The 23,569-nt window shown below is 37.2% G+C and overlaps 1 protein-coding gene across 2 annotated transcripts in view; it reads left to right on the top strand.

Moving 5' to 3' along the window:
* BANP (BTG3 associated nuclear protein) overlaps nucleotides 1-23,569 on the top strand; it is a 210,087-nt gene that overhangs the window by 41,018 nt on the left and 145,500 nt on the right. For both annotated transcript variants that reach the window (XM_072421339.1, XM_072421340.1), the window contains exons 5-6: nucleotides 15,221-15,343; nucleotides 15,875-16,053. In XM_072421339.1, the coding sequence (XP_072277440.1) occupies nucleotides 15,221-15,343; nucleotides 15,875-16,053 (302 nt within the window). The remainder of the gene's footprint in view (nucleotides 1-15,220; nucleotides 15,344-15,874; nucleotides 16,054-23,569) is intronic.

Below are 23,569 nucleotides of genomic sequence, written 5' to 3'. Positions count from 1 at the left end.
CTCCTAAATGCTGGGAATTTTTTTTTGTCTTTGTCCAACAAACAGCAGAATTTGATTTTATAGAATTAATTTTTCATTATGTAGTTTGCAGATCCTAGAGTTCAATATTTATCTGTCACATGTGGAAGAATCGCGTGAGACAATTGTGGGTCAGTGGAACCACTTAAAACTTTCTGTTGTGTTATTGAAAAATTTGCATGACAAAAAAGTTGGACAACTGACTCTAAAACTGGATATGAAATAACACATTGATAAGTAAGCTTAATACACTGTGTATTTTATTTTAGTTTGGTTCATTGGATAAAGATTGCTAAGATGTATAGATTTGTTTACGTATATATAGTACATAGGTGACAGAAGAGGAAAACATAGTTACTATGATTTATTGCTTTCTAAGCAAGTAGTCTCTTTACACTAATAAATAAAAATATATTAAATGTCAGTTTATAATATGTCAACAGTTACAGCTCTGTGAACTATCTAGTTACCTTGTTTCAAAGTTCAAAATATAGCCAAAAGATTAAGGTTATCATCTTATCTCATCTATATGATATTATTGGACATCTTATTCCAAAACCAATGACAGAGAGTTGGTAACTGAGTTGCTGAGAAAATGACTTTTTCTACATGTTGGGATTATGCAAATTCTGTGTTTTCTATAGTCTGGCCCACAAATTCACTTTAAAGGAGTGGGTTCTGCAGGGGAGCATGGTGTCTTATTTGGCTCTAGTTTTATTTTAATGAGCACCAGAGCTGTGATGCTGAGATCCGTGATGTTGGCTTTCTATATAGTAAAATGCTGAAATAAGGAGTTCAGCAAGAATTATAATTGCATGGAAACTGTTGCTTATGTGTGTTGAGTATCTCAGTGTAAATTCAGTAAGTGTAATGTGGTGTTTCATTCTTATCCTATAGCCACAAGACATTTTAACTGCAACTGCTGAAGAGATTTAGAGGGCATTTGAGGTAATTTCATGTGAGCTGCACACAGTGTAATGTAAAGCCCTAATATCTCAAACATTCTGCTTGCAGATCTGTGATTTTTCTTCAGATAGGTACAGAAATTGTCATAGCTGCTCAGGGAAAGGAAATTTAGCTTGGTGGGATTTACTTACAGCAAAGGTCAGAGAGGTCAGAGCTATTCTTCCTGTGAACTGTATGGGCCTATTTTCAGTTATAATTCTATTAACCAGATGATTGTCAGGACTGGGTACAAAATGTCACCTATATGCAGGAAAAGGCGTATTTTTATTACAGTCTCGTTTTGTACCAATACAGGGAATAATTCTCCTCAATGGTTCATCTGTATTTTTTTAAACAATTAAAGCATTCAGTCTTGCTTTTGAACATTTATAGTAAATTTTTTGGCTTCCACCACAGCATACAAGAATACATATTTTAAATCATTTAGGGCAAACTTCGCTCAAAGTTGAAATTTCGGTGTTGGATAGACATGAGTCCTTGTGGGTGTTGTTTTTTTGTATTGGTCAAGGACACTAATATTCATATTTCTCTGCAGTAAGTTGTGTATCTTTACACTTTCTGGCATGTGTAGAGGTCTTAGGGGCTGTGTTGAATAATGTGATATCAGATAGAAATGCATGTAAAATCATTCAAATTACATGGATGGGTACAATTGACCTAACCTCTGCCTTGACTTTGACCTAATTCAAATGTGTTTATCAACCTGTATGGGTTCACGAAACTCATCCGAAGTGTCAAAACAGGCCCATTAGAAGCCATAAAGACAGCAATCTCTCCCACTCCCCAATCATATACTTAAATTAGTCATCTTAGTATGAAACTAAAGTTTTTTTCCCCCTCTAATTTCAGTTTTGGGTTGGATGGGAAATACTTTCTGTAATGTTTTCATGCTATGACCCTCACTTCCTTTGTTCCTTTGCCTTTGACACCTTTAAAGAAGCAGGGGCAACAGTTTGTCACTGTACCAGGGATCCACAAGAAAAGGAACATTTGCTTTGCAAGGGTTAAGCAACAGACATGAATAAAAGAAATGTACTTATTATATACGTATTACTTATATTTGCTTATGTAATTGTAATGAATAATGATGTTGTGACATTTACTATACATCTGCAAAAGATGCATTTGTTCCTTGTTATTATATAATTACAAAGCTATTGCACTTACCATTCTGTCATAGTGTTTGTGGAGGGGGGAAGTGGTGATAAGGGCTATACTCACTGTGCATTGACTGTTGAAGTGTATACAGTACACACCCTCCACATGCTGCGGGTCAGCCGTCCATGTTCACTAATGCAGTTTCCCAGGACCTCTCACTTAATCTATATCACTTCTTCACTCCTGAGAAATGTCTCAACATTTCTATAACATGTAAAAAAGATGAAACTGTTTCTATAAAGCATTCGTTTTATTTTTTCCTAAATGTTTATGATAAAGTTAGTTTCCTAAGTCACCAGGCATGAGTAATCGAGCACCACTTTACTTTTTTTGTATAACATCCCTGCAGTTTTCAGCCCACAATAAAAGAGAACTAAATTGAGGTTTGGTGATAGGGACTTGTGATGAAAACATAGATTTGTATTTGGAGCTGTTTATGAATATGAACAATACTGGATGTTCTCATAAATCATTTCCAGTCAACAAATACGAATGCATAGTTTGTGCCCTTCGATCATCCTATTACATAAAGTGAATTTATGGGGATTTCAAGAGATTGCAAAGTAAGAAGGAACATCCCTGCTTCTTACTTCAGCCTAATGGGAAAAGGCCCAAGATCTATCCATTTGATGTCTGGTTAAATATACTTACTTTGCCCATTCATCAAACAAATACAAATCTGGCAACAAAAATAGAAATATTGCAGTCTTACCGCAATGCCTTTGTGGCATCTAATAATACTATAGCTCTACTTCTTCAGCCTTTGAATGCTGTATGTATAAAGGTTTTCATTTTTCACACCTAACTTGTGTCTATATAGTCTATAATATAGTCTATAGTCTATAGGAAAGATTCATGCAGACTGAAACTTTTAATGACCCCCATTAAGAATATTTTACAGAAGCTTCAGTATTTTTACTTACAGTTGAAAATATATTAAACGATACCAGAAATTAATTCTTGGCCTATTATCGTCCTTTCCATGCGGAGGGTTTTTTGTTTCTGCATCCCAAAATGTCTTTTTTTTCCCATGTGTCAGACTTGAAATACTATTGATCAGCAAAAAATGGAGCTAAAAAAAATGATTCTATTTAATGAAAAAATCTGATGTGAATCATTTCTCTAGAGTCAAAGCATATTTGAGGAAGAAAAGAATTTAAATATCGGCAGATGGGAGAATTTGGATAGAGTTTCCAGTTTGGTTAAATGTAGGGAATGCCTATGCTAAGTATGTAACCTTCTATAAAATATGCAGGTTTCACCAGGGAATGGGTGAAATTAGGTCAGACATCATCTGATAGCTGAAACGTGAGAGGAAGTAGTGTTACTCCAGAAATATACAGTATGTCATTATTTAGCTGGTTTTCTGGGCGAGCAGACGTGACTTCACAGTTGTTCTTACTGCTTGTATAAGCATTAATGTTAAGGTGCTTAATATAATATTGCTTATTTCAACAGTATAACATGATCACTTGTGTACGCATTGTTACATTTGTCCTCCCCAGGGTTTTTTTTTAAACAGTTGTAGTAATTAGAACTACAACTTAGAATTGTAACAATTTTCCTCATACCTTAGCCCTAACTCTCCAAAGGTTTGAAAAGGATCATACTCCTCAAATCTCCAGGCATTTAAGTTCTTGGGGCGAAATTAGATAGTGGGTTTTATGGCTAGGGCTCTGTTTTGTAAAGAAAAGACGTTTATTCTTTTGCTTTTTGCAGTCCATTTTAGATGTCAGCAAGAAACAAATCTTGGGCATCTTTTTTAACCACAGAAATATTTCCATTGGCTTTCGGGCTCATTGGCTACCTACCTTTGGAAATTTTTTAAGCATAATGTGTATTTTTTTGCCTACATATAGTATTTTTTGTTTGTTGTTGGCTTTTACAGCCCACAGTCTTTGAAATATGTCTTTGGACTTGTTAAAGGCCAGAATAAAGGAAAGCTAAGTAGACATTCAGTTGTTCTCTCCCCTCTTCTCTTCTTCTCTTCTTCTTTCTCTCCTCTCTCTCTGCTTTCCCTCCTTGTAATGGGGAGCCCTAAAAAGCACGCCTTGTATTTTTAAAAAGGGAGTATGGGGTCTTAAACAATGGCATTATGGAAGCCATCTATGTGTGTGTATGGAGGAGAGCAGTGGTTGCCAACTGCTGAAAATATTGGTGGTCCGTGGGTTTGGCTGGTGCGCCCCCGAGCGGGCAGGAGAAGGACCTCGCTGGGAGGGCCGACAGGCCAGAGCCATTGTCCATGTCCCCCCATATGGATCACAGGCTCAGATCTGCAATGGGAGAGTTGGTGGGTTCTGGCATCATGACGTCACTATGGGGAAGTTTCTTCCTCTTTGAATGACACTCTGCTTCCTGCACATGGCATGGTCCGTAGCTCGTAAATTTAGTGGTCTGTGGGTCTGAAAAGGTTGGCAACCACTGGTGTAGGGTGTATGTGCTCCTGAAGTACAGCTGAAAAGCATTGGTTTTACTTGTATGTACATAGGTAGGACCTGGTTGGCTGTGCACTGCTGACCAAACGTAAGGAAACATTGAGGTAATGGACTATTGTTTAAAACAGCAGACCAGAATATAACCCGTGGAGTTTTCAAAGTCGGACGTGGTTAGCAATAAGATTTTACAAGTCATTTAACAAGTCTTGGTGTGTTATATATATTCTAAACGTCTATAAAAAATAATCCCAGATTGCTACGGTATAACACTTTGTGAGTGCTTAGCGTTTATGTTGGTCTCCATTCAGAAAAAAAATAACACCAGTTTATAATCATAGTTATGTAGTTAATGCCAAGTTGCATAATCTTATACTTTCATTTTATGTGTTTAATTTCTCTTTTCAGGGAATTTCATCTTATTCATGAAGGGTTGCCAATTTATGTTCAACATACTGGAAACAATTTTTCAATGGACTCGTATTGAAGGTGTTATGTGTGTGGACTCCCCAAATTGTCTGCTTTATATAGCAGTGTAAGGCACGTAATTAGAGGGTCTCCACTGAGTTAGATTTTCTGTTGGAGCTGCACATAAAAGGTGCAGAACTTTTGCCAGTAAGGGAACGGGGTGTTCGCATGATGTATGTGTTTTGTAGGCAGTGGTGCAGTATATCATTCTCGACAGACACACATGATAAGCTCACTTTATGTTCTCTTACACATCTCTTGGTTCTGAGTGCCAGCCACACTTTTCTAATATTCTCCTTGGAAAATATGTTTTTAATTTAAAGAGTGCTGTAATCTGTGCGGTTCTTGTGTTTAAACTCATCTTGGTGATTCTATATGTTTAATCAGTATTCATTGTTAACTCATACAACTGGTGGTGCTGAATAAGTGTTAAGGCTTAGGTTTATCTTTAACATTTTAAATAGCAATTTATTTTTTTTTGTGCTTTCTTCGTTTTTTTACGTATCTTTAAAGAGATTCCATAGTCAGATGTTTACTAAAGGATATTGGATACATTTATAGAATGGCAGAACATTTTACTATAGAAAGTTCTGCTCCTTCATCTCATCTTTTCTAGCCACAGATGTAAAGTTCCAGGCATTCAGTCATCTAAAGTAATTGAAAAGGGAGGATCATACTTTAGATTGACTGAACTCCACTTTATTAGGGACTTTGTGACCGCAATCATACTGCACTGCAGTTTGAAGTAACCATGCAAAAAGTAAATCTGCTTCAGTTCTCAGAATCATAAGCAAAAAATAAATCTTTATTTGTCAATGCATTCAAAATTGAATGTACACTAGCTTTCTCATGCAGTTTTAAAAAATTGTTTTTAAAACTTTGAATTTAGCAAATTTTGACTACAGATGAGTGGATTATTGTAGAGTACAGCAGGTAGTTAGACCTGTTTTTGAGCCATTTGTTTTGAGGAACATTTGTTTCCATGCAACACTAGGGGAGGTTTAGAAAAAAAGAAAATGTAGGTACCAGCTGTACTTTTTTGGGATGTTTCCCTACCTTGTATGTTTAATTTTCCCAACCTTGTGTTCAATAAAAACTTGAGAAGAACATAAAATAACATAACTTGGACTTTCATTTGAATGGCAGGTATGGTAATTATGAACAAAAACAAGCAGCTGGTATTCAGGAACACAGCCTAAAATTTCCTTAAATAAACCCGATTAACAATCATACCATGACGGTTCCGGCTGCCCTTGCCCGTGCCAGGAATGAATGAACTCCCACGCACATCCCAGCACAGCCAATCAAGATGGGCAAAGATAATTTTCGGTAAGTCATGAAGACGAGGAAGATGGCGGCACCCTGCAATGGAGCGGTGATAGGTGAGTAATCAAGGGTTAAGTTTTGCTTTGTGAGTGCAGAGTATTTTGGGCAAACTCTACAGACATATTTAGGTACTTGCAAGGTAGACAATAGTTTTGTAAAGAAAAAAGGATTATCCATATAGGTATATCCTGTAATGATAAGTATGATATAAATGTTAGGCATAACAGGATCTGTACAACAGAATAAGCGTCCCTGCATTTTTGGGAAATAAATCATGTGCATGCATTTTATATGTATGTATTTTTTGGGGTTTTTTGCTCTCTCTTTTTTTACCAATAAATACAATGATACTCTTCTATGTGTACAGTTCCCCAGAAGCAGATATCGCCTTTTTTGTACAGAAAAAATGAAGTGACATGCAGAAACATTGTGGGCAGATTTTTCTGTAGCTGTTACTGTGAGTGACGGGCTCTTAGCACTTGGCATGGAGAGTTGTTATTTTATAGGCTTCTTCTTAAAATAAACAGGTTGATTTTAGACGAATACACAGTGCACACATCTTTCCAATTTGCATTCTCTTTTTACTTGTTCTCCACCAGGATGAATGAATGCAGCCAACTCCGCCACGGGGCCAGGATTGGTGTTAGAGCAAAGGTGATTTCTGAAGAGCGCAATGTGTTTTTCAGGCAATATCCCACATTGACAGCAATTAGCTTTTCTGATGCTGAAGTCTTTGCTCGCCAGAGGGCTGGGAATATGTTATTCTTTTGTGTAGCATATTATGATCCTTATAATCTCCATCGTCTACCTCATTATGATTGGCACAAGCGTTATTTACTTTCTGTCTTTCCTGCGTTTCTTGCAAATGACGGCATTGGGATGGCCAATCTATGATGTATTGACAAACAGCTCACATGAGTGCCAAGTCTCTGCTGATGCAAACAGCACTGCCAGGATTGCTAGAATGACATGCTGTGCGTCACTAATTGCCGATAATGAAACCCTGTTTGCATAACCTTTTTCCTGCTTGAGGTAGGAGTGAGAAGCGTTTTTTTTTTTTTTTGTGTGAATACGTTCACTTCCAACTGCCTGTAGAATAACACTCCTAGGAAAAGTCCTCCTAGTGCCTTGTGACATTGTCCAGACATACCTCTCCATTCAAATTTCCATTGTCACCTCGCCAAACTATCCTGCAGAGAGCCAGAGTTACTGTAAATCATGCTTTTATAAAATAATCTTTTAAAATATTAACTTTAAAAAGATCTTTAAAGGTTCCCAGTACTATTCACGGGGGAGTTACTGGCTTTTTCTGATTTCCGAAATAGTTAACAGTGACTTCCAAGGGTGGAAAATGACGTTTCTGAGTTTGTTCACGTGCCGTTTCCCAGCTGTTGAGTTGCCAGGTTGCCCACATCACTTTTGCGGCTTCCTCTGAGAGTCTAATAAACAGCTAATAATTATTAATCAAAAATGAGCGTTGGAAGAACAAAGCTAAATTTTAAGGAGAGGAAATTTTGGAGCTAGGTCAGAACAGACACATTGGGAATTAGCATTATGGGAAACAGCAGGCGAGGTTCAGTCAGGGTCAGGGTCCACTTGGTTTCCTGTGGTACAAAAAATGCTTTTACCTTGCCAGGGTGTAAAATTTGTCATTTTATAAATGTACACTGTGACCATGCCAGCATTAAAACCCCTCACCTCAAAGGAGTATTAACCACAACAGATTTTGTTTAAACAGCTTCCTTATTGGTTCACAAAGTTTGCCTAACGGTGGTTAATCGCTCCTATATAGTTGTCAGCGGGATCAAAGCCCCTCTCTGTGTATGCTTCCAACTCTTGGGATTGCTGTCCATGGTGCACAGAGCATGGCATAGATGCTTGTTTGTAGCTACAGAAAAAACGATCTTAATATGAGAGCTCTGTGCTTTATTAAACCTTGCACTGCTCCTGGGTTCATACACATCAAATTCTAGGCAAGTTTATAAATGTTTCATAAGTGTGAGTTATCAAGGGAGGGTCAGTGGGTACACAGAACTTTATAATCTCTGTATTTCCATAAAATACACAGTGTTTTTTTAGCTCAGCAGTTCTTAATAATCTTTTTTAATCAGGTCATTATTTCTTGACTTGTCTCAAAAATCTCCTTTTTAAGCTTTAGCAACCGCCAAGGAGATCAAACGGGAAAAAGGAAGCTAAAAGATAAATGGCAATCTTATCTTGGAAGGAGAGTAGGCGACAGCAGATTAAAAAAAATCACAGATATAAAGTATGCTTGGCTATAGATGGCAAAAATGTACTGAACTAATTGGATAACAATAAGCTCCAGAAAACCAGAAAACCAAAATACACAATGTATACCTATTTGTAAATTCATATAGGTTCTGAACACCAGACAGCACATCCACATCAGTGACCCAACATTCTCCTAAACAGCACTGCCTGGTGACTGCCCCACATCAGGGAAATTCTCTCCAATGGGGCAACAATCTCATCCCAAGGATTTCAATCTATCCCTACTAACCTTTTATATTTAGATATACTTATATTTTCATGGCATATTTTTACATCTGCCAGGAGTAGCCAGTTAGTACCAGGAGTTCATTTTTAGGTTTTTGAAATTTGAGACTTTTGCAGTATTTTATATCTAACCAAGGTGGTTTGCTGGTAATTTTTACAAGTTATTCTTTATGTAAAAGTTCACATTCATTGCATCTTCTACTCCTACTGGTAAAAAATTCACTTTGTAACAACTTTTAAACACAGCATAATGTTTATAAAAATCCAATCACCGGTTGAATATTTGTGTGTTATAGCAGCTTTTTATTTCTAAACATCTTGGTTTTCTGCCCTTGTACTAGCAGTAATAGTTATTGACCACAGGCCACACACAGGCACATTCCTGGATATATAGAGTTTCTGCAAGCTGTTGTGGTCATTATGAGCTTCTTATAGCTCACATTAGCAGTTATCGGCGCAGGCGATGAAAGAAATGCAACTAGGAAAAAACTTGGTGCGTCCCAATATCACACAAGCCCAATCCCGTCATTCCATCAGGAAACGGAAAACACTTTTCTAATATTTTATTGAAGCATTAGTTGTAAATTTCTTGAAGTTTATGTCTAGTAATCTTATGTGGTCAGAACATAAATAATTGCTGACAAAGCATTAAGAGACGGAAACCTAAGCTTCAGCCAATAAATCCAGACCTGTGCTGGAGTTTTTCTGCTTGTTACCTATATTACATTTGGAAAACTGGAAAAAAATAAAATAAATAAAAATACCGTTTTCCGCAAAAAGAGCAACCTACATTTTTTAGGATGTTTGATAAAAATTGCATTTTCCTTGCTTTATGTTAACAGTCTCCAAACAAACCAATAGTCTCCTTGGTTTAGTTGCCATCAGCAAATCAGCTGCTATGAACTTGTTTTTCTAGTGTTTCCTTCCTTCACATGTTCACAAACACATATCTATATCCCGTGGTGGCTTGTCATCACTTTTGCTTGATCTGTATTGCACTTGTTAATGTTAAGATGTTAAGAGTCCATATCATACTGACTGGGGATAGATTCAGGGTCAGGAACTCAAAATTTTCAATTGCTTCCCTTGAAACACATTAACCTGGAAGATTCCCACGAGGGAATGTTTAAAGGAATGTCTGATTGCCTGTTTTATAAATAAAGCCCTAAGTGTATGTAAGCCCATTTAATTCATTTATGATTGTTTTTCTTTATGGGTTAGACAAAAGTTGAGTTATGCTTTGAGGGATCTCCAAATGTTGAATCTATTTCTAGGCCCCTTTGTTCTAGACTTCAGAGGAGGGAAAAAATGTGTAATATTACATCGAAGATGTGTTTGCAGTTTACAGCTTACCTTTCCAGTGATCTGTTTACTGTAATTCTGAAATTTTATTGGATTTTGAATTTTTTCCATTGTTCCTTAACTTTGACATAAAGCAGCACTTCCTGGTGACCTGATCAACATGTAATTCGATTTATTTGAGAAGATGCTTCCCAGTTATTTCAAAATGCAGCTATCACTATACATCGTGATGCCTACACTGGGGACCCTGCTGGATTATTTCACATATATCATCTCTCCTATACCTATACAAATGATGTTTCCCACAGAACAGAAACACCATTTGTAAAAAATAAACCAGCCTTTGGGATTTGATTACATACAAGTAGTTTTGTTAACCTAGGTTAACAAAATTGGTCCCTTTTCGTTTATCTGACTTATCAGTTTGATTTAACTAAGGGTCTTATATAGCTTAGGGCTGCTTCTTTCTTTGGAAAGTGATTGGCTGACTCTAAACTGTGAGCTAGCTGAACCTGTCAATTTTGGTGCCAGTGTTCTATACCCGTCTTTCTTTGAAACTCTCTCCTCTCTTCAAGCCACCTCTACTTTTTTATGACCCTAAAGTATCAGACCGTAAAAAATAAAAATAAAGCAGCATTTATCATATAGTGGGTTACTTTGCTGTCTTTTCTTTGAAGGCTTTTAGTTTAGTTAATATGTCAAGAGTTGGTGTCCTGCTTTATTGTGTTTATGATGACCAATAACACTCCTTGTTTCCTACCTTCCAATCCAGTCATGTACAGTTGTTTGTGGTGATTTAATTCCACTAAAAATAATGAATACTCAAAAATGTTGTTGGACTGGGATGGATTTTTAAAAAAGGTCACTTTTAATTTGTATTACTAACTTAAGTCGCAAGGGTTATCTCCCATCCTTCCCCTTGTGATTTAAAAGATGTTTGTTTAATCTCAACATCTGTCATTTTTTTTTTTTAATAACATAAAGAAATATAAAATGATACTAACTTCAGATTTATTTTGTCAGATGTATTCAGACTATTGCAGTGCATTAGCTTGAAGTGTTTTTCGTATTAACATGCATTCAGTGTTATTTTGAGTGGGCTGCCAACACGTCTCAAATCACATGGTGATTTAGAGATGTAAAAATGATTGCATTCATTGCAATGATTCATCTTTCAACACAATTCATCACAACTTGGTTCACATCCATGCAGTCTATGGCTCAGTAAACTGACTCTGACCTGCAGTGCTATATACACTATATGCATAGTTTTTATGTCCTCTCATGTGTACATAGGTGTGCACAAGCGTCTAAAAAAACCTTTCAAAAGATAAATTGGTGTTAGACTGTTAGAAACATTATGTGAGCTGCTTTGAGTGAGAACAGGACAGTCAACTATATAAAATGCATATTATGTTGGAGAAACACAGTAATAATAAAAATAATTAATGTGCTTTAACACGTTAAAACAGCAATGTGTTGTGCTGTGAAGACTATGTGCTTTTTTGTGATGTTGAAAATCAATTGCATTACAATGCTTTGCACTGTGTTTGGTGCAATGTATGAAAAAGACAAAATATACTAATTATGAATATGAAATGGTAATTTTGTAAGAATTTAAATTAAAGCCACATGAATCCAAAAGCAAACACTAAAGATGATAGTAACCCCTTAATAATAATGTTCAATATTATTTCCTTAACCCAATATTCCACACCTCCCCCCTCCCCCCACTATATCTTGGGATTTCCACCTTTTTCACAGTTTCTCCTTATATCATGTATATTCAGTGTGCAAGTGTTGTTATAGCAAGAAAACCACGCTTATCACTTTTTGACAGCTTTCCCTTTTGCTATAGAGTGATTTCCTGCGATCGCTCCATTTGCATGGAAGATGGTTAGTAAAAAGGGGGATTTAGAGATTACTGAGGGAACACGTTCTTCGATTTCTCTAGTTAATCACTCCAGTGTTATGCCAGACAGTGGATTATTGCAGTGCAGCTAAGAGTTGTTTTTAAGAGAAGATAGTTCCTGGAAGTATGTGAATTCAGGGATTAGGCAGCATTGGATGTACAACACCGCTGTGAGTGGGAGCACAATATGGTGGAGACAGCAAGATAAAATAACCAACTTTTTATTCTTTTTAGATAAATATCTGTATTCACTTTTAACAAAAGAGGAGGTTTACAAGGCCTTTCGTCTTATCGCAGGAGTTTATAAACAGTGCTCATCTAGTACAGTGTAAATGTGTGCTGAATATTTGAGGGATGGAATAAGATGAATTTGAATATAAATATAAAAAGGTATAAATAGGAAGACAAATAGGATGATGAAGATCCTTCAGCTAAATTCATAAAGAAAAAAAGACAGTAGGCCAATCCTTCATTCTAGAATTAGTAATGCACTCCTGAAAAAATAACCTAAACAATACCGAATTGCATTTTAAGGCAGGTCTAGATCTTTAGCATCACCATGTTTAAACGTATACAAGACAAAGGGGTATAGTAGGCAGTCTGTAGCTGCTCTTTTGACTTGACTCTCTCTATCATCTGTTCTGTAGCAATGGAAGGCAGTCAACATATGGTGACTGAAGCCAAAGCTACCCCTTTTTGTTCTTGTAGCTAAACTTGCTACTATATTCTACTTTTGAAATGCTGAAATTAGGGGCAGAAGTTGGCTCTTTAACCCCCCCCAGCGGTATTCCCAGTATTCACTAAGGGTAGTTTTACCTAAAAAAAAAAAAAAGGTCCTGCTGGTCCCCGCAGGTCCTAGGGAGACGTCCATCTTCTTCGATCTTCAGCCGGGCAATGTGCAGACGATCTCCGGGGTTTCCCAGGGACGTTGGTGCGGGGCGGATGGGCGGGAAACTCAAATAATTTTGTATTGGATTCAATACAAACTAATTGTATTGAGTGCAATACAAATTTTCATACAATATATCATATATATTGGACATATTTTGGTGAGTTATGCCTAAGAATTATAGCCTACAATGTAAAATAAATTTTCATGCAAAAACAATGTAACGCTTTTTGCATGGAAATTTGTACAGAATAAGAATGCTAGGGAGGTTAAAAACCCCCCGGGGATTCCTGTACTGGTAATATATTTTTTAATTGTTGGTATTTATGGTGGATTTTAAAAGTGAGGGAGCTTTCTGTCTTTAGAATAGTTTCAGGGTTTTCTAAAAGCCTAATTTAAGAGTGAAGTCAGGCTAATCTTGATCCTCTATTTGGTTTCCACATCCGTCGTGGTCATTTCAGGATCAGAGTATGGCAGGAAGTTGAATTCCTGCTGCCTTCAGAAACAATGAATCTTTTTTATATTTTATCCACTAAAGGGGAAAGATTATAATTTACTAGATGAGATTAGATTAGAATATTTGGAAAATAAATGTAGTAGTTTGGCTGTCAGACAAGATCTTAATAGTCTTAGCAGTGCCTGGCATAAGTGAAGATCTCCTCATTGGGCTGCCAAACGCAATCCAAATGAGTGGGGTGTGATACAGGCTTACTCCACCCAGCAGGTACAACCTAATATCAGGAATTAAACACCCCACTTTATTTGTTTTACAGAGGAAATCATAATGGTCTCTGTGCTTTCCATATGATGCATTTTTTTGTTTTGGTCTGCAGTGGAAAAATGATAAGTAAAAAGTAGATGATAATATAGGCAAAATTTTGATTGATCATTTCTCTTTTGTGCAGATTGCTGTTGTTTTAGTTATTCCTAATTAATAAAAGTCCTGGCATTGTTTTTTCTCCCTGATGCACTTTCCATCCTCACATCTTACAGACATTTTAAGTTGGCTGGAAGAAAATAAAATAATAAAGTTGTCAAATGAGCAAAGAATCTGTTGTCGATAAAACTGATCTTCAGCTTACCTCTGTGGCTCGCCCTAGTGCTTTTTCCACCTTGTATGCCAGAGTTTTTATGAGGAACAAAATACACCATAATACTCTGTGGTAAGGCCTCGGAAACACAAGCCCAACCAGTTTCCCTGTTAAGATGTTTGTTTTGGGGAGGCCTTCGGAGCTTTGGAATACTGGGACTTACACACTAAACTCTCTGCAAAGTGATAAGACAGAGTGTAAAAATCTGGGACTTGACACAACTTGGCTTGAAGCTGGGTCGTTGAGATTTTAGGTCATTTATTGCAGAATTGTAAAATTCCATTCAAATGCAGTTAACACGGTGTCAAAGCTATATCAGGGGTGTCCAAGTGAGCATTCCATAAACCTGTTTACTTTGGCAGGAGTGGCATGTGACTGGCCTTGTTGGCTTTGACGGAAGAGTTGATTACCATTTACCTGAAAAAAATAAATAAATGATTTTTCATTGTATTTATACATCCTCCTTAGAACTCCTATGAATCAGGAAAGTATACAGAGAAATATAGTGACAGTGGCGAGCCTGCTTTGCTCTAACAACATGGGCAAGTTTCCTATGTATATGTACCAGCCTCCCAAAATATTTCCCTGTGTTAAGACTGATCTTTCCCTCTTCTCACTAAGAATGAAAATGATAAATATATATGTGGTGCTTTAATACATTAGGCACAATTCTTCAAGTGGGCAGATGACTTCCTATACCTTCTCAGCTTCAGATAGAAAAAGCAGAGTTCTACAGCATACAAAATTTTGGGAAGGGTAGATAGGGAAACAAGTCCTGCAAAAGCTTAGAATATTTCAGGAGAGGAGAGTTGGGAATAGAGTAAAGTCCTCCAGCGATGCAGAGTATTTCAGGAATGGGGAGATAGAGGAAAGAACTGAGTCCTCCAGCAGAGTATTTGTAGAGTTTTTCAGGAGAGAAGAAATGGAGAAGCGGAAAACTCCACCAAAGTAATTGGTTTAGCTACTATCATGCATCTACTGTATAAAAAAATACTAATATTTCCCTCATTATTACACAAAAGTTGCAAATGTGTTTTGCACATTTGGTTTTTTTGCATTACGTTCACGTTTGCTCTGTTGCAGGTACACTGAATGTTAAGAGAGCAATAAACCTATAAAATATAATTTCTCTTTCTCATAGTGTTGTTCCTCAGACAACTGTAATCCTGAATAATGAAAGACAGAACTCTGTAGTGGCCAAGCTGCAGAGTCAGGAGGAGTCAGTGAACAAGACAACAGAAAGTCTGGAAAATATACTTAATAGGTAATTATGTACATTTCATCTGTATGGTAAAGTGAACAATAAAGCTGTATTGTACAAAGCTGGGTACTACCAGAAAAGAGTGTTCAGTCTAAAAAACTTTACCTCGATTTGTTACCGGTAGTTCAGTTTCCAGTAGTAAATCTGAAGCCAATCATTGTGTGCTGAGAGCATACAACTTCAGCTGTAAGGATTGTCAGCTGGTGTAGAAACAAGCATATGTCGTACATGTACAACCTGTAAAATCTGTTTCCTCAATCTCAAAGGCCAACAAATCTTTAGTAAAAAGAGACTTTGCAATGCCAAGTCATTCTCTTCCTGGACCAAACAGCACTTGATAATTATAGGCCAGGGCATTCAAAAAGTTTTTCTCTAACCCTAGTTGTTAGGATCTGTACAAGTAGTTTTGTACAGCCTTACAGAATATGTTGGCACAATATAGGTTAACAATACACATAATTATAAAGCAGAGTTTACAGGCAGATTTATTTTAACTAAAACTTCTGCGATAAAACATTTGGTTTTTAATTACAGCGCTGTTCCTGGACGAAGACATAACACTATCGTGGTGAAGGTGCCAGGCCCAGATGAAAGTCACAGTCATGAAGATAACGACAGCGGATCAGAAGCCAGCGACACACTGTCCAACTCTGGCCAGTCAGGAAACTCCAACATGGGGAATAACGTTACCCTGATCACCCTGAACTCAGAAGGTATGTCCAGCATCTCATATCCTGTTACACCTGGGGAATGAAGCCTTATCACTCTACACTTCATCTGCTTCCCCATTTATTCATTCATGAAATATTTAGGATGTTTGCAGCACCTCCTCAACCCAGCTTTGACTATTTATTGTTGAATGAAATAATGCTTAACAGAAGCATCTTATTTTGACAGAAATGTAATATTTAAAGGTCAGAAGAGAGATAATGAGCCATGTATACAAAGTATCTTTTGTCTTATCATTCTTGTAGTTTCTAATGTACATTGTAAGAAGCTTAAAATGCGCAATCAAATCAAAGTAAATATTTTCAGTGAAGCACAACTGTGCAAAATCAAAGGGAAAGCTGGAGGACTGCTGTTGTATTTCTGTTTGGTTTTACTCTTTATTTTTGTTGCTGACCCCTGTTATCGATCGGTTCTGAAGTTAAGGAAAATCCCAAAATTTTCAGTTGTGGCCAACACAGGAATATATTGAAAATCTCTCAATGGTGACAACTATCTAAAAGGAAGTTTTTCTAACTTTTGAGAGATCTATATAGGATGGGAAGAGGTGAAAAAAGCTTTTCAATAAAATATTTAACAGGTTTTAACACTCTTCACTTACTAAAAAAAAAAAAAAAAGTTTAGGCTTTGAGGTCTACTCTACTGGCCTAATATTTATTCTGATCATCATGTATACATCCATGCTGTTTAAAACTGTTTTTGGTTTGTTGTGTCATGTCTTAATCCCAGACATCCTGCACTGCCCAGTAGAACAGATTCCCAACTCTTGTGTTTGTATGGTAAAACTGTGGGCGCATGTCTCGTAATTGCAAAGCAGTTCCTCTATTTGGAGGGAGCGCCAGGCCCCTTTTTCCTGGTTGCATGTAGTGAGTCCAAACCACAGCAGGCCATCTTGCATTCAAGCATGGTTTCTGTCATGGGAGAAAGGAACGTAAAGTATGACTGATTGGCCTTGGGCAGCTGCAAGTACATTGTAAACATGGCAGCTTATTCAGCGCTTTCTGTCTCTGTACGGGTTCATGTTGAATATACACTTAAATGCCTGAAAGTTTATACCTACTGGCTCATACAAATGCTTTTGGCGGTTACTGGAAGTCTTGGACAGCAGGCCCAGAGGCTGGCTGCATAGCTAATCATGCCAAGTCATTGGCACAAGTTCCTCCTTAAAAAACAAACACTTTCATTGGCAATAATCCGTTTTTCTCCTAGCAGGAAATTCACATTGGGACATTAGCCTTCGTTGTAGCTTACTGATTTTTAATTCAGTTTTTTTCATGGAAAAGTGTGAGGAATGGTTGTAAATTACCACTCATCTTTTTAGGAGATTGCAGCATTCCTTAGCAATATATTGGGGCTTCCTCATTTTTCCACATCTATAACTTTTTTTTGTGTATTTTTAATGGATGGCTTCCATAAAGTAGGTCAGACACATAAATGTGAGGACTGTATTTACAAGCTTGGTTAATGGAAATGGAACAGAATTTATTCAAAAAAAAAAAAAAAAAAAAAAACTTGTGTGTTTTTTCAGCAAACAAAAGTTGTTATGGAATGCACATTTCTAGTTTCATAACCCACCTTTTCCAAACAGGATTCAGATAATTGCTTTCTGCCAATAATCTCCACAACTGGAAGACATTATTCATCCCTGGTGGCACTTGCCTTGACTGAGAATTGGTGAGCTCCGAACTACATCTTTCTGTTCCAGCACTAAAAATAAACTTGTTAGTCAAAAGCATTTTCAGCAATCTCAAAGTTCTTATACTCAGTTCTTGAAAATACCTTTTTGACTTTGTATTAACTGTCCATATTTTCCAATAATAATCACAAATGGTCACTTTGGGAGCAGAAAAATAAGTCTTGCCATTTAAAGTTAAATCCGCTATCATTTCCACTTCCTGGAAATATGGAGGATATGGCAGGCCTGTCAAGGCATAATAATCAGAAATGAGACTTGCTGCTCTGCAGTTGCAGTATGGCTTTGTTTTAAGTTGCATACTTAAAGAGCTGGTGCCGGTCGTTGTACTGAAGCCAGCTGAGCCTTGACTCCACATAACTTGTGGTGAGGCGCAAGTTCCAGTGCTCTGGGCCTTTTCCATTTAGATGAGCCTTTGAAGTTTTCTAAAGATTGTTTCAATAAGGCATGGGAAATTCCAGTTACTCCAACAAGCCCTTGTCATTTGCAGGCCTGTTGATGCCCGGCGCACAGACCTTCCCAGAGTTTGTTGTTCTTTGGGAGCCATGTCAGAGGCTGTGTGATTTTCTCATAGAGAAAACAGTTTCTCTCCATGTTTTTCTTTTACAAAGAAAGCATGATCTGTCAGGGGGCTTAAAAAGGCCAGGAGTTTGATTGTTTGTTCAGGAAGTGTAAAATCTTTGTTATTAGTACTTTTCCAAAGCCACTTATCAGCTTAATCACTGTTTCCTTACTTGCAGTGTGATGATAACACACAAAGTTGATATTAGAAAAGGATAGATGACAGCATATGACAACTAATTTGTTCTTTTTTGGGCCTTTGAGGGATTATGGTTTTTTTTTAAGAGTTACAGCTTTCTACAATTGTCAATTACTGACCCCAGTGGTAGAGGCCATAGACCGCCCAGATCTCATTTTGAACATAAAATAAGCGGTTTCTGCTTTCCTCGAAGTAAATAAGGATCATCTATGTCAGGCTAAGATGCCTTTTTGTGGAGCAGAGAACAGGCCCTAGTCAATTCTAGGCAGAGACTGCAGTTATTCCTGGTGCTCTGGCATCTCAATGGACGGGCATCACAAATAACTGGTCCCCGCCAGTAGCAGGCTCCTGGATTCTTCCGTGTGAGATTTTTGTAGAATGCCTTGTTCCATCTGAGTATTGTCTCAAGTCTGTGGAGATCCTTTTTAATGTATTCAAATATTTATGTATATTACTCTTAACATCATTATTTAACCTCTTCAAGCTGCACGCTGAACACAGCTCACTCTGCCTACTATATGTTGCCTTTAAGTTTTGTTTATTTTACACTAAACACATTACTGTAGTTTGACATGGCTCTCCAGAACATATAAGCAGTTCAAAAGACTACATTGCTATAAGATTCAGTTAACTGTACCCTAATATTACAAGAGATTTAGTTTGCATTTCCAGGCCTACAAAATAAATGATGCATTTCGTGTAATGTATGTTTAATATAAACGTCTTTCAATCCGGTGAATTTCTGTAACACACAGCAATGGTACACTTGTATATATATCAAGCTGCAGAATTAATGGTAAAAAGTTTTTTTTAAATTTTTCTATTGCTGTCTTTTGAAGTTTTTAATCGGTAAAATTGTTTGTTCCACATCATTGGCATTGTACCTAATTTAGCATAGTTTCTGAAGGCATGAGGATAGGCAATCATTCCTAACCTTTCATGCAGCTGACTGCAGAATAAAACCAAAAAGTGGCAACCAATCCAACAATTTAGAAAAGGTTCGCATGAACAGCGCCATTAACAGAAGATTAACGACACAACTGCTCTCCAGCACTCAGCCCTGCCAACCAGTTAAGAGAACCTAACAATAGTCTGCTTTAAACATATAATGTAAAGTTTACGTGTGATGTTTGGCAGCCTGTAAGTGACACAATCCAATAAATGAGAAACTTATAACTGAGGGAATTTAACTAAGGTTGAGCACAAAGTCATTGATGTGTCATACTGCATTTGAAGGTTTATTGACAACTAGAAAAGTGTGTTTACTCATAGATGGTCATTCTGTTTTCTTTGTCAGAAACATTGCATTGTAGCATCTGCTCAAACTACAGCATTTTACAGGTTAGGCGGATTTGTCTACTAGCCATTAGAAAATATTATTTACACAATTATAATTACAACTGGACAATACTTGTCAACCCGTCCACCCTCTTTTTATGCAGGTTTACCAAGTTGAATGATGTCTCTACATTATGTTATTGTTGCAGCATCTTTCTTAATGAATGACAGTCCCTTCTATATATTGTCACATCGAAAAAGGACAGATTTGAACAGCAGTGTTCAGCATACTGTATCAACCAGTGTCTTGTAAGGAATAATGGGCAGAAAAGTTCCTTAACAGTTACACAGCAACAGGTTGCCCATAGCTGCTGTATGATACACATAAATATATGAATTCTGCAAGAGAGCTAACATTGCTTTCTGAATTTCAGTGTTGCAGGCGCAGCATTGTCAACTTAACCTGAACCTTAGGAACTCACTGTATTTTTGGCAGAGATGTACTGATTTTTTTTTCTTTGCCCAGATATGTTCTTTAAGGCTTCAAAACGTCAGCAATCATACAGAGAGCAGCAATGACTTGTTCTAAGGTTAGACTACATCAGAGCTGTTCATTATGTACTTATCTCTTAGTCCGTTCATTTACCAAAATGTGTTGCATGCTAGGACTAATGCTAGCTAATGAATATTTTTCTTTTACAGAATATGTTTGCTTCCTGTTTTCTCCTGGCATTTTGCTTACATTTATTGTCAGATAAAATTACAAGTTAACTTTGTATTTAACACACCTCTTTAAATAAACCTTTCAGCTTCATGACTTGCTCCCTCATTAACCATATCTTGTGTAATTGTCTCAGGCTGCGCTGTCTCCCTTTTTCTTTTTTTTCAAAAAGGAAGTTTTCAATGCCGAGAAAATATTTGGTAGGATCTGTTTTGTGTGCATGGTTACTTGGCATGCTGTCCAGCTAGAACAGATGTTTCTGGCCTTTTATGTGCTTGGTTCATATATAAATGTCGAGAAAAACTGCCAATCCATTAATTTTTCTTGGGACTGTAACAATCGCCCATGAAATATTTGTGACTTACGGAGATTTTGAGCTGTTACTGCTGTCCCACCCCGGTAATTAAGTGAGCCTGTGATCATTCTACTAAAGAAAATGAGAACTGGCTGCTGCAGTTAAATAAAAGCTACATTTTAAACGTGGTGGAAGCTATGTACACAAGTCTGAGTACCATTTTGTAAAAATGCAGCCACCATGAATGCTGTCCTGAAGTCTTTATCCCTTTTGTAACCAAGCCTATTACATGATTATTGGCATATTATGCAGTTCTGCTAAATCTTCAACAGCAACCATGCAGCCACAAGCGACTTGTCACTTTCGCCAACTACACGGCTGTCCATCTCTCCCCTATGCACAATAGTGTTCCTAACCGCGCCTATTTACTTTGCAATGGAAGCAGTTGTGTCTGCGTGAAAATGCTGCGGCTCACTAGGGTTCTGAAATGGTCTTTACTATATTAATCAAAACTAATATATATTGTAAGGTGCTGGCTGGCATGCTTGTGGTTGGTGTATATGTGTCTAGCCATTTCTCATTATTAGTCCCAGCTGTCCATAGACTTTTATATCTGTGAGCCCACTGATGCTCGGGGCATCTTCTCTTGTACCTGAGTGTCCCTTGTTTGTACCTGGTTTAGTATTGCCAATTCCAATTGGTCCCTGACCCTCTTAATAAATATTATTCCATGTATATGTACTCACACAAACATAGACATGCATTTTGTTGGACAGAGGTTTCCCTTGTAGTAGTCTTTGGAGTTACTCAAGTGAGAGTAATCTGCACTAATCCTTTTTACTAAATTGGTTTTCCTTTGTGGATAATAACTTTGTGTCATCTTGGACCTGTCTGTTATGATTGAGCTTCCTTTATTTTCTCATACAGTAGCCGTTTAATTGATCCACGCTCCTGCTGCTTCAGATGTGCAGGCTAACACAGCTTGAGTGGGCCATCCTCCAACTAACGGAGATTTATCGTGCCACCTCTCCTAGGTTCCCGTACTAACTCGTCTCCGGGACATGTGTCTATTCACTTACGTCATGGAAGACTACAACATAGAGAACAACATTTTTTGTTAGTTTATGGAGCTCAGAGGACATTCCTTGGACAAACTATGCAACAGACTGATTACTGTCCCCCTACGGCTTTTTATGATTACAGTTGTTTCTAAGCTGCAGCAAACAGGTGTTAAATGAAAATTTTTGCTGCCAGTTATAAGTCGGTGATTAATGAGAGCTGTCTGAAGTTGCAGCAGCAATGAATGGGAATAAACCGTTCCTTTTTTAAGGATCCTTTCAGTGCATCTTTGTCATGTTCCTGTTGTTTCTTATTACAGCCAATGTCTCAGGCTTTATTTTCAGCTATGTGCCAGTGCAATTTGTAGTCTATTGTACGCCCTTAAGTCAATGACATCACCTCAATTCCTTACATTTATCAGATCTGCTCGAGGTCAGCCATGCGCACGCAAAGCTAAATAGTCCCATGTGTATCTTTTTCAACTTTCTGGTTAAATAGGAGCTTTGGTCTAATTGAAAGTCAGTATATTGTTTTAAAATGGGGATGTCTTGATTCCTAAATGAACATGTTTACCTCTGTTTCTTTCAATGGAAAATAAGCTATTCTCCAAGATCTGTAAGTTATAATTACTCCATTAAATGAACTCTTTTGAAAACTTTAAAGCCCAACAGTGTAATTTAATTTAAATTTAAACTTTAATTAGCCTAAAACATTCCAAGTACATTAAAATAAAAGAAGAGAGAATAAAGGAATTACATTATAGGGTATTCATATACAACAAACCCCTTATATATGACACAACAGAAAAAAATAGTAAACCTGGGGAGGGTTTAGTTAGAGCAAAGGGGTTTTTTTGGTTTGTTGTTAATAGGAACAAGCATAGTTACAAAAGATAAATATTGGCATTAACCTTATTAAAGAGATCTCTTGCTAACAGATAATCAACTATCTAAAACTTTTCATTTCATGTACTTCAGTAATGATAGTATAAGTCCAAAAAGAATAAAGAGAGATGTACTGAGATCTTTTTTTTTGTGGTTGATCCTATTTTTGCAATGCAGTTTGCAGTTTTGCTTCCTCAGGAAAAATTAGAAGTCAGAGAGCTCATGGGTCATTTCAGAAGAAAAGATTAGATGCACTTGGATGTCTGATATTAAGAGTTGCCCATTTCCTGTGAGGCAGCCATTCCAATGGAACCCATAGATCCCAGGGGGGCTCAGACTTTTGCTCATCTGTAATTTTAAAATCCAAACACAGTAAACTTAGAGGTAGTTTCTGTTGACTGTTTCTTCCTAGAAGTAGTATGCACATTGATGTGGCTACGGTGGGGCTCGTTAGGACAATACAAGGCAACATAGCCACCCACATATGACGTCTGGCATGGTGAGTGCTGCGGTCAGCAGCACCATTGTGATTTGAGGTTGTAGGGATAATTGCACCTAAAGTTTGTAATTTTAATAAGAGAGAGAGAAAATTTAAAAAAAACAAAAAAATGATTGCATATGAGTAACTAGCTGATTACTCGGGGTTGCCCAGGTGTTTATTAGCATTTATTGCTATAGTGTTAAGCCAAAGGCACACTGTCACTGAGTAATACATACATACATACATACATACATACATACATACATTACATACATACATACATGCAAATATACCTCTGACACATACCACAGCACTGTACAAAGATCAGCGGT

The sequence above is a fragment of the Pyxicephalus adspersus genome, chromosome 9, assembly GCF_032062135.1.
Source record: "Pyxicephalus adspersus chromosome 9, UCB_Pads_2.0, whole genome shotgun sequence".
Taxonomy (NCBI): domain Eukaryota; kingdom Metazoa; phylum Chordata; class Amphibia; order Anura; family Pyxicephalidae; genus Pyxicephalus; species Pyxicephalus adspersus.
This window is presented reverse-complemented; position numbering and strand designations above follow the sequence as displayed.